Source organism: Saccoglossus kowalevskii, chromosome 2 (genome assembly GCF_978046115.1).
Source record: "Saccoglossus kowalevskii chromosome 2, keSacKowa6.1, whole genome shotgun sequence".
In the NCBI taxonomy this organism is placed as follows: domain Eukaryota; kingdom Metazoa; phylum Hemichordata; class Enteropneusta; family Harrimaniidae; genus Saccoglossus; species Saccoglossus kowalevskii.
The window spans coordinates 16,120,403-16,142,080 of record NC_140642.1 but is presented as its reverse complement, the minus strand read 5'-3'; the positions used below and the strand labels follow the sequence as shown (position 1 = coordinate 16,142,080).

The following is a 21,678-nucleotide window of genomic DNA, read 5'->3' as shown; positions in this document are numbered from 1 at the left end:
TTGCCCCTTGTTTACGTTACTATTATCCTGGGGACAATGGCCGTGTTGACAGCGTGTAGTGGCCCGTCTCTATAGAGACCTCATCATCCATTCGGCTCTACTTTATATAGCCGGTTTAGCTGACATCTCAGTGATATACCACGAGGAGGCTGTCATCTTTATTTAAAAGAGACGTTGAACTTCGACTGAATTCTTAACAAACTAGATAATATCTTCGAAAAAAAATAAACACGTAATTTACTAGCAAAGTCAGCTAATTCAGAAGACAATTTACGATTTGTGAAGATCATTAATTCTAAACCTTGAAACTATAAATTATGAATGTTGCTTGAAAATCATCGCACTGTGGTTGTGTTTTGGCAACAGGACGAGGAGTTCCAAGTGATTTTTGTCGTAGCGTAAACACAAGTTAATTGCGTGTATCACTAAGTTGGTAATATATAGAGACCACTATTGTCAAGGCGGAAACACGCCGCGCCAGGTGCCTACCGTCACTCACCGAAACTCGTTACTTTTTTTCTAAATTAACTTTTTCTTTATTTTTATCTTCTTTAGAAACCAATTAAGCGTGTGGGCCTTAGTTTGCCCATCGGTATAATTTGGTTGTGTATTTAACCAATGAACAAAAAGCTCGCATCCTTTGAAGATTTTATTTTTTTGTTGGAAAAAAAAAACGGAGTAAACGGAACATTTTGAAATTGTTATTTTGGTGTATTCGGTGAATCATACGGAATGTACATCCGCAGCATGTTGCGTTTTGTAATGAGGCGAAGGCGAACATTTAAGTTTATTTCTCGTGCAATGACTGCCTTTCTTGTTATGGTGTATATTCATATTGTAACAATGATATGGATCAGTTAAAGCAACCGAATTGGTGCGTATTTTATAAAAGTTATAATGGTCACTACGTTGTAAGTCGTATGTTGTCGACATACACTCAAAGATCCCTAGTACAGCCATAGTATATGTTGCAACCACTCCTGTCCATCCTCCCCCAACAATGCGATTACCTCATTGACTGATTATCCTTGGATAAACTTTCTAAATGTATTTTTTTTATACCAACAACTCCAATATGCCGACTTCCAGGATACTTAGTATGTATTTATTACATTTGTTGTCGAAGTGAAATAAATAAATAATTTCAGTCATTACATCGTAACAAGTTGGTTCAATTTGTCGTTCACGGCAACGTAAGACGTCGACTAGTGAAGTTGTTTAACATTCGGTTTACGTTACATGCTTGTCGTATATTCTTTACGATCTTTACTGATCGATGGTACCGTAGCCGCTGGCTATGTCTCTCTCTCATCGCTCCATGTAGGTAAAACCTTTTCTCACAAGCTATGGTAATGGGTTTCACCGTCGGATATCGTACTATTATTATAGCAATTAACCCCAGTAAAAAATCCTCACGATCCATTCCTCTTTGAACGATAAAACGTTATACTATTTGGCAAACAACGCGCTCAGCATGTCGGATCAGCAGCAGGCCGCGCACGCCGACGACGCGGCCATAATTCACATTTGACTTGAATAATGTTTAATAGTATTGTTCTACAACTCCCGATGAAATAAAAACGTCACTCCTCTTCCTCGTTCAATTCAAACCAGAGTTATGTTAGCTATAAATTGGTAATCGCCGTATCTCGGCCTTCCACCGAAGTTACGCGACTGTTGATGTTAAAACGTCATACAAAGATTACTTTTTCAAATGATGAATAATTTCTATGCATTTTTATAATCCTATAGAATATTTTAAACCCCGACTTGATTCAATAGTTAGTAAAGTTTGACGACGCAGTATTGGAAATCAGCATTCAGTGTACACAGGGACGTTTAAAAACATTGCGGAACGCAGCCTTGCCAGTAAATTATCTACGATAAGTAAGTGAACGTTGGCAAGTTCCAAGACTGATTTACTACCACGGTGAGCGACGTGCAGTACGGGGGTCCCCAAACAGTCGTAACCGAAACATTGTTCGATTCCGCGTTCCTGTGAGTCTGAACATTTAATTAATTAAAGTTAATTAGCAACTAGGAAAGTCTTTTATTGAAATATCCCTTTACAGTGAGTGTATATAATTTGTATGTGTTGGCGAACAAGGTAAAGCAAACAGGTGTATAGAGAGCTATCAGGAAAGGCGAAGAGGTTACCAAAGCCGCTAGACAGGATCAAACGCACCTGCTAGTGTTCTACTAGGTGGGAGGGGGAGGGGGCAGTACCCCCATGTCATTCTGACTTCACTGTTGTCCATTTCTATTGTCACTCTAGTATTCAGTATCTCTATAAACAGATAAAATCGAGATAACGGAGTACGATTCTATCATTTATGCACGTGAGCGGTTTCAGTTCCCCGGTTGCAACTGTGTCTCACCCCTTCACAGGATTGTAGGTTAACCCACGACCCGGATCTCATATTATGAAAACATAATATGACATCATTTAAAGTTTCTTTCATATGAGGGATATATCCCAATTCCTAGTAATGTATTGCAGTTCTGTTGGACGTGTTATGTACTGATGTAATCTACGAGGTATTAAAACCAATGTTAACACTCCCACAATCACCAATAATAGGAATTCAGGTTTCTCGAAAAAATTTGAACACTTGTATAATCAGTCTAAATATCTGAAATATTTATTACTACTAGAACGTGATTATTTTTATTTGCATGACAAAAGTGAAACTAAGAGGATAAATTAAGCATTTCTAAGCGTATTTGACGGGTTGAATCCGTGTCACGTACTTTGGAGTAATTAAAACGTCAATCAGAACATTTCTACTATTCTGTCAGTTCACAATGGTTAATGCTTGGTTATTTCAGGTTCTCAGTTTTTTAAACAGAAGCATCTTTATCGGCGAAAAGTAGTGAGTGCTTGCGATATCCGCCGGTCTGTGGAAGTGATGTAATTGTGGGGGAAATTCTTAACCCTTGTTAAGTTCCCTGGAATCACTAATATGTTCAATATTTTCGCTAGTGTGAGAAATAAAGTATTAATTTACTATAAAATGCTTCAATGCACGATTTGGTATTTTAGCAACACTATTGCAAATAATATCAATTACAGATAAATATACACGTGATACTATATTTTTTCTAAGTTTTCAAAATAATACAACCCTTTCCTATCCCCTAGAAGACATAGAACACTGATTTTGAAGACAAAATTAAAGGTTGGGACAATATTTATTTATTCCACGGGTGATGGTATATTGAATTGCCCCACAATAACATAGATCGAATTACCGTGAGTATGAATCCGTCTAACACATGTCTTGAGTGGCTTTAGATCGTTGAGTCATGATGATGAGGACAGCATTTACGCACTCAAAGGTGTCCATTTCGGAAATACACAACACCGTCTTCAGAAATGACACTTCTTTATCACCGATCTCAATAGAATTGTAGATCTGGGGAAGGATTGACACTACAATATGTCTATTAGCGCTAGATACTGGTGTGCTGTTAAAGAACACCTGTTACCCATCACTATGCAGACAATCAGCGGATTCTCACCGGAGATCACGATGACGTGACGTTCGGATGAAAGTGAAAACCTGCACCAAGCATGAACTGGTACGTTTGAGAAGACTTTGATCTGCACGAAATGTAGATTTAATAGAATAAATGTAACAATTTACATTCTATCGATCGCGTGTTTTAAATTCAAAGGGGATTACCGTTTCCTGGGTGTCGTTGATCCGGTATTATAACTTTTAATGAATCGCATCCACGCTAGTTCCAGTCAGTGCAGTGTGACCTACAGCCGCTAACAAGTCTTTGACCGCAAATTGGGCATTAAGCGATCGATAAATCGACGACAGGCACCTGTGGTAAAAATCGGTAGGTCCCAGTGTGCAGAAACTAGGTCGGGTAAACGCCGCTCGACAAGGATGCGTTTGAGGCCAACTATGTTGTTACATTGCTGGGACACCACGTTGTTCATCGTATCTTTGACACAGTGGCGCAGTAGACTGGTAAATAGATATAAATATTTACAGACAACGAACGATTTTCAACAGATGACATATACAACAGAACAGGAAATATTAGTATTTTCATCATTTCAGAGGGGTAAATTTGTTTGTCAAATTTAGAAAATTCTCGTCGGTTAGTTTCGTTAAAAAAACTTTGTCCTGTTTCCATCATGAATAAATATGTGGGGACATTCAATTTATTTTATTTTACTTTATTTTATTTATACGACATTTTAGTTTTAACTAAGCATTATACCAAACACTGCAATGTCGACGGTTATCAAGTTCAACCCAAGTTGTTATCAATGAATCAAACTACCAGTAAGCAAATGAACTGTCATGGGGATTTCGCCCTCCGTTGCAATCCGTACAGATCGGACTGCACATACCAATACACTAAACGTTGGCTAACGGAGGCACAATCGTTTTTTTTAAGTACTGAAACCGCCCACTTCAAACATTTTCTAAAATCACCGTTCGAAGTTCAATCCTTACGTCTGCGTTCGTCACAACACCGGTCCTGCGGTAAATTCACCGTGATGCGCACGTGACAGACAGGATAACAGATGACAGAAAGGACCTCAAAGCACTACGTAAAAGCCACTTTGTGTTAAAAATAACATCGGAGAAATATTTTGTGCCGGAGGATTTATTTGACTAATTTTATGTGTCAATATCACGCAATTATCGCGCTCGATGTAAAACGGAAGACTTCTTAATGCCCTTCGATGTTCAGCACGACACAACTCTCCCGGATACTATGGTCTCTGATCGACGTTCTTTTGTTGGGACAAATGGACACGTCTCGTAAATATAGTGAATAAATAGTTTAAATTAAATTACCACCTCTGTTACTGATATATGCCTGTGTACACACACTCTTTTTTCTGTGCGAATTGTGTGTGTTATGGTACGGGAGTTAGATGAAACGCGTCGACAGTAAATTTCATCGGTGCAAGAGACACTGATGTCACCATGGTTTGAAATAGGAGGGATGAGATCAAGATCCGAGAATAAGGGAGGGACATCCACATGTGGCGATGCAATATAATTGGGAGGAGTTAGAATTGGCCTCCCAGAGTGTGTGTAGGCGTCTACTGCTGTTCTAGACGCTGAACACTACTATTTACAGATCGCGAAGATGAAACAAATTCCGAATTTCTGAAAAAAAAGAGGGCCCAATATAATAATAAAACACAGTCGTATTTGTCAACGGCATTTTTTTGATCTGTTGACCCTCTTCCTTTTATAGCGTAGACTTTCCGGGTGATGGTTGAGTGTACCGTGACCAGCGACAATAAAATGTCCCTGTTTCCATGACAACTGCAGCAATCTCTTCCACTAAACCATTGAAGTTTATGGCACAATGATGTAATTTATCTTGATAAAAAGTAAGCAGATTTCGACATGGTGTACGAACTATCGACACTAATGTTTGTCACCGCGATCACATCAAAGGTTGGTTCGGGTAAACCGTACATTAAGAGTTTGACCGTAAATACATAAAGCATCAGCGCCGACCAAATATGTGCCCCACTAAAATACAAATAAGCAAATGACAGGATGGCCCACTCCAGCACTTTCAGCGTTTTATAGAATAAATATGCAATAAAAGACAGTTGAAAATTGACAGCTTAACAATGGAATAGGACATGTTAAATATAGTAATACAGACCGCTAGAAATCAGTTTCCCCCGACCAACTTGAACTTGTCATACAGAGAGTATGGGGTTTAATTGAAACCGACATCACGCGTAAAATTGACATTTTAAGTTTAATTGCAATAGTTGGGAGTAGAGTGACGCTTTCTCTCGTTTTCGTGCGTTATTATGTTTATTAAAACATACCTCGTGTTATACATTACTGCATGTCATGGTTACGATGCACGCATCGAGTCGTACACATTTTACACGGGGGGGGGGGGGGGGGGCTGACGTCGTCTTCATTTTTAATGTGACCGCTACTCAATATGCTAGCTGTCGGACGCAATTGCATGAAATACAACTTGTATGTCAATACACATAAAGCTGAGAAAAAATGGAACTTGACAGTTTTATTAACATTTTCATGGTTATATTTGACTTTCAGGTTTGAGTTCAGTTACAAGATACGTATATGGGATATGCCGAATAGAAGTGTACATAACAATGTGAATATATTCACTGGGATGTTGTCACATTATTCACCAATGACTATACATTACATACACTCAAAGCAGGGAGGACTAGTAAAACAATCACAACAAATCATCGTACATAACAAATGAGTCCTGTGACGTCGAGTATAATGTGGGGTGCCCGAGAACTAATTAAATAATTAAAGGTGAAAACATATATGGAACCACTGTACACTGAATATTTGTTCATCTAAAAACTCGTATTTTTCATCACTGTATCATCACACTTACTTCCAAGCTCAACCCAACTTCTTATTTCACGCAGATATGAATTGTTTAGATAATGCATTTTAAGCAATTTCGTGTTATTGTGTTTTCATTGTTGTTTTATATTGAATCATATATACATGTATGTATATATATATGTATATATATATAGCGTTCCAACGTTATTCAATCGGCCAATATAAAACTCTCGTTTTAGTTTTAATTGTGAATTTTACAAATATTTATAAAGATGAAGGGTGAAATAATAGAGTTAATTACAGTGAAGATTTAGTAAAATAGTAAGTTTTTGTCACCCACATTAATTTAGTGCGGATTGAGATATGTTACAATTCTTATTCCTCTCCATAATAATCCCTTCCAGAATTGTATGAAAAATCAACTCCAGGTTTCATTCTCACCTCCACAAAAAAACAACAGTCCGTCGACTCCGCGTGGTAGGGCTCATTGTTCATAAATAAATTTGTTGGCATAATATTTTGAAACATTTTAAACTGAAAGGATCCTAATTTTGTATAAATTGTCGTCATGACAATTACGGAGTAGTGTAATGCAAACTGGCATTCACTCAGCACATCAAATGTTGTAAGAACAATTCTTTCATCGTTATGATTATCTAATAACAAAAAACAATTTAGATCGCGATAGGATGAAATAATGATAATGACAATTGTCCTAATGTCGTAACGATTACGCGGGAAGAGTGGCGGTAATAAAGTGTCACCACGTCGTGTAGTATAACAATCATTTAAGATAACTTACATGTAAAGACTATAAAACCAGACGCGCCACAGACTGTGGTTCCAGTCATTTTGTCTGACGACAAAAAATGTCTGCGTGTCTTGATATACCCAATAACACCACTCCAACCCGATTTTATGGCTAACATTATCATTTCGATTTGTTTTCATATTATATTTCACATACGACGTTTGTAAATAAAATTTTAAAAATGAAAGATATTATTATGCATGGTCCTACATGACTTGTATATAGTTGTACACATGTATATGTCACATATCACCATTACCCAAGGGAAGGCAGGTGTCCTGCGAATACATGTGAATACTGAAGCCGTGTGTCATCATGGCCAAAGGGAAGCGAGCTGTCGATATTTTTTAAGGGTATACAAATAGTTGAAAACAATTATTTCGCGACAAACCAACATCCCCAAGGTAAATCCAGAGTGTTCCCACAACTGTTGAAGACCTTGCCACGTGTGGGACAGGAGTTTGGATGTTTTAATTTGCCTAGAACAATTATACATCGCTCTAATAAATTACAGCTTAGCCGGAAAACTCATACAAGTATAAACGTGATTCCGCACACACGTGGATTTGTTTCGACAAGTCGACTCCCTCGTTGTCAATCCACGTAGCAGCGTGTACTATGATGCTGGTATTTTATAGTGGACACCGGAAAAAAAACAATTGTGCAGACTAGGAATCCCTTTCTACAATAAGAAAATCTACTTGTGTGTATATATATAATACAAACCAACCCCAAAAATGCGAGAAAATATATAGGCACGATTCGAGTACGTATAAAAAAAAACAATTTAAACTTCCCAGTATATGCTGGTAGTAGGTATATCAGACAGTACATTACTCATATAGGGAATTCTCTTATTTGCACGACTATAAACCAAGTCTTTTCCAAACCTCTCTCCAAAACGAACGAACTGCCTTGGAAAAGCAGATCATGTGGTCAGTATGGAATGAACAACCCAGAACTTACGGATCACATCAACACGAGACGCAGCTGGAATTAAGTCAACACTGACTGAAGCGAATATTTCACACTCATTTATATAAATATACCGGATTCCTATTGTTGTTTTTTTCATAATTTTCATTGTTTTAACAACATTTGTAGAATAAATTCCAAATATTACTATCAGTATTTAGCAACTAGGGTTGGGAGATGTTCGTATTTAGCGTTCATCACACCTGACCTCTCCAGCTCATTGACTCTCACACATAAAACTCAATACAAACTCACAAGACAAACTATGTATATTTTTTGCGGCAAAAATCAAATAATTTTTAATTAGAATAGATTTTTGTTCTCATTTACAAATTCCTGCATTTTACAAACAACAAAATGCAAAATAGTTGCAACAAAAAAAAAAGATCGGTGGACAATATAATTGCTGGGGGACGACAAATAAAACTAAAATAAAAATGTACCTATATTGCGACTTTGTGCAGTTCTCCTACCGAGGACTTCTAAAAAATGAAGTCAAATTTGAAATGTGCTGAAAAAGCATGGGGAGAGAGAGAGAAGAGGGGGTGGTAGCAGAAACAGTTGCCGCAGTGGAGATTGTCAGGAAATAAAACGGAAAGAAAATAGGATAATTTCAATAAAATACAATACAAATAATTAGTGTGTATATATATCTCCGTATCTCCTTTTCAAGAAGTGTATATAAAATCTTAGATTTAAAATTATAATAAAAGCTTTAAAAAGGAACAGTTTCATCTCTTGTTAGTGTTTGATTGGTTGTCGTGGTGACCAGAGGTGGTCTAAAAATGACTCACTAGTAAGCTACATTGGCAGCCTCTTACAGTTTGTTACACAAAATTATTTTGTTTGTTTGTATTTCATTCCTCAAGTCATAGAACTGTCTCCACGCATCATCAGAATGTCAAAATGCAGTTCACATTTTTACTACCCTAATAAAAAGTTGACTAAAATATGCTCTTCAGCATTGAGGTAAAACAGAGTTTATTTTTGGAAAAAAAAGTTTGTTCTTCCAGTTACAGTGAAATATGGCAAATATGAGAAAACAGGGCAGGTAGAAAAAAAGACCTGGAAAGGGGGGGGGGGGGTATTGCGGACTGTTTTAAGTACATATAGTTTATAGATCTATACAACACAAAATGTTTGTCAAGTAATCTACATCTGCAAAATAAGATGTAACTGAGCAATAAACATTTGAACAGCCAGTTAACAATTATCTTGCTTTGTCTCTTGTCGCTATGGTTATATCACCTGCAAATTTAACAGATCAGACCAAAAGTACTGATGATTATAGTTTACTTACTAAACATTAGTAGAGTTGACACTATTGATTTTTTTAAAGAAAGATTTTGGCAGTTTTGAAAAGTACGAGTTAGTGGTGACAGATTGCACTTTTCGACTCATTTTACGTTTATTTTACATGTAATCAAAATTATGAGTCTGTGAATTCAAAGTTTAAAATTTTATCTGATAAATTGTGAGAAGAAATTTACTGATCAGTCTTGAAAATTAAGGATTTCAAGAAATGTCAACTGGCTGCTCATTTAAAGGAAAAAAAAAACGATTTCAAAAATTAATTTTACAAATCTAATGACCTGACAAATTTGGGAACTAGTTTACTTTTGACCCTGTGAACTTTAAACCTTGAACTATTCAAAATTAAGATGCAAACTGCAGATATTCATCCCAAGAATAGATAAAAGTTTAGGTACTATTGTTCAAGGGTCAATCATTTGAATGAATTAAGCAAGACAAATTTATCTTTGTTTTTAGATGAATTTGAATTCGGTCTTCAGATGTGATACACACCATTCCATGCCAGGTTTCCATTAGTGGAGCAAAGAAAAATATACCTAGCAGTTGTTTTTATTCCTGCATAGACTGTTGCTCAGTTACTAAAGAGATGTAAACAAACAAAAACATAGATAAACAAAAAGAGACTTGTACTTTTTGTCAATACAAAAAATGCACAAAAATACAGGACACTGAATAATCTAATATGACACAGAATATCTACTACTAAACAATTTACATAAAAAATGATCAATTTGTTAATTTAGTTAAACCCCCGCCCCATCAGAAAGACAAAAACTGGCCTTTTTTCAGTTAAAATTACCCTGCCATGGATTTTTGGCATATTGAAAGTACTTTATATTACTTTTAAAATACTTTATTCAAAGTACTTTATAATTATCAGGGCTTCGAAACAAAAACATTTGTACATGTACTCGTCAGAAAAATTGATTGAACAACTCTTGTCTTTTCATTGGAGGGGGAATGCTTCTTGAATGTACATTACACAGGTGGGATGGATAAACGCAGCTTTTTCAGTCAATCAGAATCCATTTTTGCAAAGCAGAAATACAATGACAAAACTATTTCCTTGTCATTCAGAATGAACATCAGAAGGATTGTGTGTTACTAATTTTACAGCAAAAATAAACATTTGAAGCACATGAAATGGTTTTCCAAAAAAATACCCTAGCAATGTATTATTAATTGTTGGATCCATTCCTTTTATATCAAAGAACTGGACAAAAATACCCTTATTTCGAAAGTTTGTTTCCCCTCACAGGGTCTATACTCCAATCAACAAACTGTACAGCTATACAATAACACAAGTAGGTGGGTGTTTGTTTGTTTGTTAATACACACAAGAGAGCATCCAAGACACTCAGAATAAAGTTTATTGTACATTTCAATAAAATGCGGCGATCTTTGGCTCTAAACCTGTTTGATTTCCCGAATGAATGGGAAAGCGTAACCTTGCAATCAAACTTTGCACTGTTGCGTCATTGTCTTGTTGATTTGTTCACTGTATGCTTGAAGCTACCTACAGAATGCAGCACAAAGTATATGTACATGGATTATACCGAGCCAATGTTTTCAGTTTGTTTTTTATTTTTATTTTGTTGGCTTCTGCAGCTCGAGCCTCCCACCCTGTATTCCTTGTAATTTTGGTACAGTCTCAGAACTTTCACTTGCTTTATAGGTTGGGTGGTTTGATCCACTTTATAGGGAGGGGGGGGGGAAAGAGTTTAAATGTGAGTGAAAGCCTGACACTACCGGTTACAGATGTAAATTTTTGTCTGAAACGGCGCATATTCAAATTAAGTGAGGCTGATCTGCATAAAATCTTGATTAAATAAAAAAAAAAACACTGAAAGCATTGGCACGGTGATAATCATTGAATTGTAATAAAGCCGTCCTGTGTTAATTAGTGTGTATATCCATGACGGGTTGTTGTGAGTTCATATCCCCTGGGTTCATTAATGAAGGCGGACTCTGAGCTGATTGAAGACCGGACATTCCGTGAGGGTGGTGGGTTGGATGCGCCATCATCATGGCGTGGGGGTGACCGGGTATTAACATGGCTTGCGAATGCACCTGCGGATGAAGCTGGTGGTGGGACATCTGAGAGTGGGAATAAGTGGGTGCTCCCCCTCCTGACATCGGCATTGACATTGACATTGACTGTGACATCATATCTGTCGGCATGCCCTGCGTTCCTAGAAAGAGAAAAAATAACAAGAGGAGAGAAAAAACATATATGAGAAATGATTATATATGAAGTCAATTTTTTTTTCATCGAACAACTAGAAAAGAATTGAATTAATCCTCAATTTGCCACTTAAACCACACCATTATTACAGAGAAAAGAAGGAAATATTCAGAACAGTGGAAGTCAAAAGATAATTTATCATGAGACAGTTACCATGACGACAGGAAGGCATCCTTTGACAGAAGCATATTAAGAGGAATGATTGGCAGGCAGAGAAGACAGACTGATGTCAGTAGTTCAATCCAGCAAATGCTAAGTCATGTATCATTATGATAGAACTTAATCCTCACGTTTTTTTTTTTTTTTTTTTTTACTACCTCATTTTTTCACTCTTCTACACTATAATTTTTTTTTTTTTAAATCCGACCTGTGCTTGAATATCTACCTAGTACCCCCTACAGTCAGCAGGTATATTTTTACCAGCTGCACCTGTGAGTTCTTAAGCAGTTTTATATGAATTTAGTGGGCCACAGTGACTTGAATCGCACACAGAAAAAAAAAAAAACATAACGAAAATAAAACAAGCAAGGACATGCAAACAAAAATGTACAGACAAATGTCAAATTCTCTACGTCATAAATGTCATTTGTCAATTTCCACTGTTAATAAATTTACTATCACTTAGGTATTGTCTATTGTCTGCGTTTCAGCATATAATCCACGGCTTTGATCTATTTTAGCCCGAGGGTTGGCATGCATTATGACGGTGATAGCAATCCCATGTAGCGCTGAAACGCAATCTAATTTAGCCAGCATAATTTCCATTTCTTTAATAGCTGAAAGTAACTGTAAAAGTCAGCTCTTTAATAAACCTTGAACTCAGGTCGGATATCTGCACCCCATCACAAAGTAAGATTGGCAGGACAGCAATGCCAGGCCAATAAAATCTAAAGCTAATCCATTTTGCTGGTAATCACCATTACAGATGTAAAAAAAAAAACCCTCCCGAGCATGGCTTCCCCCCATTCTGTCTCTGGTCATATAATACACAAATTAAGGCCTGCAGGGGGGTGTTAAATTTTTAAAGGCTTTTAACCACTACTTTTTGTTGTCCTTCTCTCGCCAATGAATGCAACATCAAACCATTGATTATATATATGACTTGGAATTACGCTAGGAAACGCTCTTAAAATGTGGACAACTCTTGTAAGGAAATAGAAATGTATGCATAGGGGAGTTCCATGAAATATAGCCCCTTAGAAGACGAGTTTTGATGAATTCTGTACAGAGTAGCATATTTTCAAAATAAAAAAAAAATAGTTGGTATGAGATTATAAAGCAGGATTGGACAACAAATACTGATTAGCTAGTAACAATTCTTGGCCCTTTTTTCTCTTGCTCGAGCACGTCCCACCACCACTACCACCACCCAAGAAGAAGAAAGATTGTAAAAAAAAAAAAAAAAAAAACTGTTCCAGACTGTGAAATGATGCTACTGTCTTACAAAAAGAATTTTACAAACGTAGCCCACCAACCCCAAAAAACAGAGGAAAAATGAAGTGGAATGTTAAGCGCTGCAAGGAGATTTATTTATTAATTATAATTATCATAACTGTTATCATTATATTGTCATTATAATTATTATAAAATAGCAGAATAATTGGATGGATGGAGAGAGAAGACTAGAAACCTTTTAATAGAGTTGATTGTCACAATCATTACCAGGTTGGCGAAGATGCATAGGCTGCGGTGTATCCATCATGTAACCACCTAAACCTTGACTTTCGGGACTGTACGTCGGCGCACCCGCTGCACCCACTGCAATCCAAAAGAAATTGAAAAAATATATATAAACATTGAAAAATAAAATAAAAAGTCATCTACAGTGGTCACAAGGCAAAAACAAAACAAAACAAAAAAGTATACCAGAACAGTTATCAGAATCCAAGTATAACCATTAAGTAAGCATGCAATACATGACAAAACTGGGGGTGTTTAAAAATCACATGCGCCGCTGTACAATAAAGTGCAGCTTAATATAGAGCCAAACTAGTAATTCATTATAGTGACGAGAAAGCACTGGGAACATGTACCATTAAGACAACCCCTTGGGCTACAATACAGAACATAACGCAGCAAGTCAAGACAACAACTGAGTTAATATAACATCACAGCATATTGACACTCTTACAATACTAATAATACAGATAGAGAGAACAACTGCTCACTGCAAGACATTGCCTTCAATTTATTGTGTACACCGGATAAAATGTATTGAGATAATTTCAATATTTTTTCCTGGCTTTGTCATTTGTTCTCAAAACAGGCCACTTTCAGTTTCTGGAATTAGTTAGCTCTGAGTTTTTTTTATCATCTTAGCAAGCGCCCTCTCCTAAAGTCTTAATGCGCTCGGTACCAGAGAACTAACAGCAGAACTAATTTGCATAGAAAAATCATTTATCAATCTGTCCCCATGTTTTTTTGTTGTGTGTATTTAAAGTATGCTAGCCTAAATACATTGAAAGGTTGGGTGTGGAAGAAATACTAGCCGAACTGGGCCACAGTCTTGCCCAGACACTGACCAGCTTGTGTTCATACATGCAACCACAACACTATGAGCAGTCTGAATCATGGTGTTTTTTTTTTAATGCTACCTACTAGAGCAAATTAAAGCATTTTTTTAGCCCTGCCGCGGCTGGTTGAAACATCCATTAAATGGATGTTCGGTTATGGCATAATAAATTGCCTAGGTCTTTAATTCAGAATCGTCTAGAAGCTATTCGGCATGCAGCCACCATGGGAGAAGCCAAAAAGGCAGTTTATTTCCCCCCAGACTTGGCCAGGGAATAGATGACATTTGTTAAAGAAAGCATTTGTTGCTGCACAGAATCATGTCAAACTAAACAAAGCTATCGTCACCATCGCTGTATCAACTCTAAATTGTTAATGTCTTAGTTAATATGACTTGTATTGAATTTTTCATTTCATTTTCTTATTCAGTTATTTCCCCCCCCCACCCTTTCAAGAGCTTCATGTTATAATATTAACAACCGTGGAGTGATAATGATTGCTGTTCTGTTCTGCCTCTCCTGTTTGGCTAGCTCAGTTTAATACTAAGGTTCTTATAGATTTAATACATCACATAAACGCACGCATATAGACACGCATGCATATATACAAAGACAGAGTCGTCACAAAAAAAAAAGCTATTGCGATGAGAAGACATTTTCCCTATACATTTATTCTCCCTGTTGCAGTATACATCACCAATATCAGGGACAAAAAACGAGGCAAAAAAAGTGCAATTTTTATAACAACCACAATGTGTAAACAAACAATCAACAAAAACAACATCATCCCAGTCGTCATAGAGTTTTTTAAACTGCCAGGCAGACCACCAGATCCCCCTTTGCCTGGTACCAAACAGCCGACTAAGCTTCAAATGTATTTCACTCGTTTTGGATCAAAATGGCCAACAAACGAAAGATTAAAAATCAGAAAAAGAAACGGGGTAAATGTGGGGAGGAGGGTTTTTCAGTTGCGGATAAAAATAGATCTAAAAGTTCAGCTGTGCCAGCTGTCAGAGGGAAACATTACTAGCATTGGAGTGAATAACCAACAGTCCAACGTACCAGGTGAGGGACCCCCAGGTGACTGACTAGATGATGACTTACGCCTCCGTGACTTGAAAACAGTTACTACAGGTGACTTGCCTGCTCGATTTGATTGGTCGATCATGGGCTGCACAATACGCCGCCTAGCATTTATAAACCTGGAGAAGAAAGAAATAAGAAAAAATGAAAACCAAATAAATATTCAATCAACTTCATTACGAAAAAACACACTTAAAGTGATATTAATTATTTTATATAGAAAATATAATCATTGCTTATTACAATCGTTTCTTCAAAACATTTTCCCCCTCATCCTTGTCTTTTGTTTGTAATATGCGAACGATAATTATGCAATCAATATTTGAAAATAGCTTTTGAAATTATTAGCTGCAGAGTATTTTCACTCCATGTATGTCACCGAGCAAGCACATCAAACGCTAATACACTGGCAAATAGCCATTATGTCGACAAATAACGACAGCAATTTTGCAAATAACAGCGAATTACTCAATCACTGTATGTATTGCTTTTTATACAATGCTGACAAGAAAACATCTCTTTCGGAAAGGAATGACCGAATTGGGTTTCTAGAAACACTTTTAAGTTTTTTTTTTTTTTAAGGCTTTAATTATGACAGTTATGCGCTAAAAATAGATCAACTCAGTGAGGGGCATGTCACTTTGTGAAGGGAAACAAAAATGATGTCCATGAACCAATCCCCTTAAGCAGCTTACAATTTTGACCCTCCCCACCCCTTTTTTCCCAGTAGAGTGACCCAGCCAACCTATGAGAATCAATATCACATTGTCTGAAATATAGGGGTTATTGCTTTTTATTGAGGGGCAGAGGGGATTATAGAAAAATGAACTATAAAATCTGACACATTTAAATCTTCTTATTTTTCAAATTTTATTTTCTTCTAGACAACCATGACATTACACATAACCAAGCCATTTCTAGTCAGTCGTCATCAAAAATCAGTTTTAGAGATGAGACTCCATTCAACTGTAAGTATTCATGGCTATACATATGTGACATTGGTATTGAATTCTAAAAGATTGTGTTGGCAAACATGAACCAGACATGTTCAACCAGGTCAACACAATATTTTTCAATGATTTTCAAAAGAAAAACAAAAACAAAACAAAAAACTTATCCTGGATATTTTTTACAAATATACTTAAATAAACTGGTAGTTTAAAAAAAACATGTGAAAACATGTATTTGCATGACCAGTTTTGATTTTTTAGGCAACTACCATAACATCATTTTTATCGTTGTTAGTTTTATTATACTCCACTCTCCCTATCCCTAGTAAAGTTATTGGACGCTGGACAAATATGAAATAATTGAATTATGACACAATCACTTACATAATCATTAGGTAAATACCACAGCCATGTTTGAGTGTTTACGATTTCATTACTCAGGTGAGGGGGGGAAGGGGAAGGCGAATAAATCAACCAGTGTAGGCGTCGCTTTCTGGCAGTCTGCCAGTCGACTCGCTCGTTTACCACCAAATTCAGCGGGTATGAATGGAGGTAGTTTGAGCCGATGAATGGGCAGTTTTTGAATAATACGGGGTGTTAGCAAAGCAGTAGAAGCAGTTAATATGGTAGCCATGTTTTAAGCCCCAGTGCAGTACACCCACAGAAAATGAGATATAACTGTAAATAAATATCTACAACAAAATAAACATCAATGAATCCCTTAGTAATGAACCAATGCTATCCACTAATTTACTTTAGTTTCCTGAAAACGGGTATCCCATAATCTTGAGGGGGGGGGGAGATTCTGAATGCCCGGTCTCAGCTAAAATCACTGGTCCAAAACAAAACATGTACCCTAACAAGTAAACAACAACACACCATCCAAAGAAGAGTATCCCACAGGTTTAAAAAAAAAAAAATTCCTGTTGCAAACTGCTGGTTGAATGAGATCCTAGTGCAGCCTAATGCGCTTAGCTGCCGAGATTATTAAGCATCAGTGCCTTGGAGGCGCCACAATACTCACTGCGTACACACCCTCTTTTTGTTTTATCTAACTTCTTTTTTCTTTTTGTTAAAGGCAGGGATGGTATAGTCAGAAGGCCAAGCGGAAACAAACAAATGAACCTTTTATTGAGATTCTATATTACAAGTAACTTGCTGGCAGAAGACTATTTCAGCAACATGCCTTTTATACATGCTTCAATAAGTCAGAATAGATGCGAGCGCAAAGTCGCCTAAATAAACCCCCACATCAACACAAAGCCCGGAGTTCTGTAAACTATTCCCCCCAGGCACGTCTACTGCACATAATCAAGCAAATTGCAGCTTTGTCATTAGCGCAGATCAGCGGCTAGAGTTTCATCCAGCACAATGATAACAGGTGGATAAAGAAATCTAACGTGTGTATGTGTGCAGGGGAAATACACATCATAAACCCTCCCCTCACCTCTTGAAAATGGCTTATACAATGCTCTTGACAATTTCAAGTGGAATAACATGTATTAAAAAAAAAAAGTCTGTATATGTCTGGTCACAGATCATCAACAACCAGTTTTAAGTGAAACTATAATGATTGGAAATATGAAATGCCAAAAACAAAAATAACAAAAGAGAAACTCTCCCCAGTGTGAAATTCTGTCTGAACTGTTATTAAAGTAGGAGGGGGACAAGATTGCAGTGCCTCCAGTCTGTCGGTAAAATTCAATTTTGATGAGGCGTACAGAAGCCCGAAATGACAGACAAATTATAGCATGGAAAACGAGTCGTTTACGGCCCGACAATAATCTCAATTCAGAGAGCACAGCTGAACATAAGAACAAAGACCAATGCAATCAGACAACAAGCACAAAATCCCAGGCTTGGATTAAAATCAAAAATTGGGTTTATTTCTAAATAATGAAAAAATACACATACTAGTACTCAGTGCTGGGAAAGTGATACCCCCCCCCCCCTTCCCATCCTAAAATGGTTCATTTAATGCAAGTATTTTTCCAGCGTGGATTTATGGCATTCGTCTTTATAATCAGGACTAATAGAAAAATGGAGGATGGCTTTGGCTAAGGGAATTAGTTGTAATCTCAGACGATGGTATTAAATCAGAGTATACTGGGTAGGTAAGGGTCATTGCAAATCCCTCTGCGAGATGGATGCCTTTTATGCAATCTCGGCTTGTACCGTAGGATGTGATTTTTCTTTTCCTGGCGAGAAGCATCCTTGCAGTGGCCAACAGAGAATTCCTATTAATATACTGTTTCCAGTTGGAAAATGGGCAAGTAAACTTCATCAGCCAGACAATTTAATTCGCTGTGAGTAGTAGACGATGTGCAATCATATCGGCTCCAAGTTGGGTCAAAACGCCACCGGGACAAAGAAGAAAAAAAAATACAGAAAGAAGGAAGGAAAAAAAAGAAAAATGACAAAAACTAAAGTTCTCAATCATAAGATAGCCACAAGGCATACATAGATAGCAATGCTGGAGACAAAAGAACAAGAGCAGGCCACAATTAATTAAATTATACATGCATAAATTCAGGAATGCACAGGAAAACAAGCCATATAACCTATTGTTTTTTTGTTTTTTTTGATAAATATTTTTTATTTACGCGATCAGAAAAATTCATCCTAAACAGAGCGAAGGTGTCTGACTTAATCACATCTCCATGGCTGGCAGGCATGGTGTCAGGTGTAATTTGGCTTGACAGGCTGCGTAAACAGTTATGAGAATTATGTCACTATTTTTAATGATTTTTTTATCAAATGAAAACATTCTCTGTCAAACTCAGCAAAACAATGTGTCAAACCAGTAAAAAGGTATAATTAGTACCAATACTGCACAATCATCCAAAGTTTCTACCCTGAAGGCACATTTTTTTTTTTAACTAATACAGAGAAACTGGACGAGTTAATAGAGTGCTTTATTAAAACAACAGAGAAGAGGAAAAAAGAACGGAACGGCTTAAAGATACCGTTAAACAGCAAAACATAGAGAAACTTTGTGACTGGAGGCGACTACACTCCTTTTCAGTACATAGTCCTTGAAATATGTCAGGCTTTCTGAGGGTTTCAGATACTTTTTTTTTTATTCACATTGGTCTGCAAGTTAGCTTCACACAAATTCACCCAATATCACAAACATTCAAATTAAATATTTTGACACTTTTTGGTAGAAAACAAATATTGTTATCTAATAATAAATAAATTAATGGGTTGCAATTTAAGATGGCTACCTAGATATGTAAATTATTAATATTACAAAAAAATCTCTTATTTGATAATTATGACTACATTTTTTTTTAAAAGTAGACATCCCAAAGTTGGGTTAACAATATAAGGCTATTATGAAATGAATAGCATTCCACTGTTGTGTTTTTTTTTTCACCAAAAATATACAGCCATTAGCGATTACAACATTTATCCGGGCATTTATAAATTTCTTTCCTTATAAAAGGGGGGAGGAGGTAACCTCAATTAGTGTAGGCCGCTTTTCTCCATTCTCGCTCAGGATCGTGCCTATTGTGGTTTTTAAATTATCAGTCGTAAATTACACAGCACAGGAAAATATTCCTCATCCTTATACTCCAATCTTGGTCAATTCTTTATCTTTGATGAAAAAGATACACAGAGAACAAAACGCTAATAAAAATACACCCATGGTGTATACACATAAATGAATGGTATCGTCAAATGGTGGTTAATGTAATAGGCAGTTTTTTTTTTTACTCTCTGCGCATTCATAGCAGTAATGACTTGCACAATGCAAATATGACTAGTAATCACAGGTAACTCTCGCAGCCAGTGATTGACTATTTCTCGTTTTTTTTCACAAAGCCATCAGCAGTGATTGTCGAAATATGAAATTTTATTTTTTCGTTCATTACCTTTAATATTAGCATCACTATTCTCCCTTTTATCTTAATTGATAATCATTTCCATCCTCAATCGAAATGAAAAAACAACAACAAAAACCCTATATTGATATAACTAGCCGCCGATGAGACGTAATTTTCCTTGCATTTTTTGCAATAACAAAAATGACACAAGGACCTTTTAAGATGAGAATGAGAGAAAAAAAATCTTTTCATTTTCAAGATTGACAAGGATCTAAAAGTTTATAGATTTGTTATTCAAATGATTAAACTGGAATGCCAATCAATCGAGGGCAATACAGCGTAGAAATGAGATTTGCTATTCTCTTCCATTTACAAAATGATTTTTTTGGAGGGTTATGCGAGAATGCGGATTTAAACCAAAATGGCAACAATCCAATCCAAGTCGTTTTCATTATTAAAAAAAAAATCTCTTTCAAGATACTTGAAGAATGTTACAAATACTTGTGATCAATTATAACCATAGTTCTGAAGAGAGAGAATTTCAGACTTTTGAGTAAGTTTCACAGTATTATCAGATTAAATGCAAGTATAAGTATTTCAGTGGGATAAATGTTACATAGCCCACAATTGTCATGGGTAAATTTATACTATGACACAAACAAACATAAGCGGCATATATTATATAAAATAACTGCTGTATGGTTAAATCCCATACACTGACTCGCACAGATAAATAGAAAAACCAATATGGCTGGCAACTATATGCCAGTTTATGACATTTAAAATTTTGGCGGAAAAAAAAACAAAATGTCGGAAGAAGGAATAACCAAGTCAAGAAAAAAAAAAAAATTACTGATCAGTCTGATAATGAAAGTAAAAAAATTTAGGAACTTTATCAACTGAGGACTGAAATTAAATAATTCATTAGGACACTGACTAATTAATACAGATAGACCATTTTGTTGAAAATGAAATGAAACAACATTTCAGCTCAACTATAACAAATTGAGAAAAAAGAAACTTTGTACAAAAATGTTGCAACTATTCCCAAAGATGACCATATTGTGCCTATCAAGTACAAAGTGACTACACACTTTCTCCTCTTAGGGAAGGTGAATCTATTACTGTTTATCTACCCCTGGGAGTCACTATGGTAACCAATGCTCGGACTTATAAGGATGGACTATACATTTCTTTTCTGTAACTATTCAACTTTTTTTTTTTTTGAAATGGCATTTTACTCCTTTTCTCTGACTAATTGTATCTGCAATTGTAGACGTCTTTAAGCGCACTTTACACTAAAGCTCATAATTATAGGCTGTCATTACTCTTGAAGCAGTTTGGGCTTGCTTTATGAGAATGCAGCGATCAAATTGAGCACGAGTGTCAACTCTACACCAGCCATGCACACCTGCATGGGTGGAAAAAGCACTTAGACCATTCCCTATAGCTTGATTCAGTAATCAGTCACATAAAAGTGTTTCCACCAAAAGTTTTGACTTTACTTATTTTTTATATATATTATATATATATCATAAAGGCTATTATCTCAAGCCAAGCATTAAATGAATGACTCGTCAACGGATTTGTCTAATTGTTGCTCTGTTAACTATGTC

The 21,678-nt window shown here is 36.3% G+C and overlaps 1 protein-coding gene across 11 annotated transcripts in view; it reads right to left on the bottom strand.

Moving 5' to 3' along the window:
• Nucleotides 1-8,398: 8,398 nt before the first annotated feature.
• The window catches only part of LOC100329070 (Meis homeobox 1), a 45,911-nt gene continuing 32,631 nt past the window's right edge, over nt 8,399-21,678 (bottom strand). For 5 of the 11 annotated variants that reach the window (XM_085492087.1, XM_085492091.1, XM_085492092.1 and 2 more), the window contains exons 10-12: nt 15,262-15,401; nt 13,352-13,447; nt 8,399-11,636 (exon numbers count right to left, since the gene is read on the bottom strand). In XM_085492087.1, the coding sequence (XP_085348213.1) occupies nt 11,341-11,636; nt 13,352-13,447; nt 15,262-15,401 (532 nt within the window). In that variant the 3' untranslated portion in view covers nt 8,399-11,340. Of the gene's footprint in view, nt 11,637-13,319; nt 13,448-15,261; nt 15,402-21,678 lie in introns of all 11 variants that reach the window. The other 6 variants (XM_085492113.1, XM_085492132.1, XM_085492109.1 and 3 more) reach the window with 5 other exon arrangements.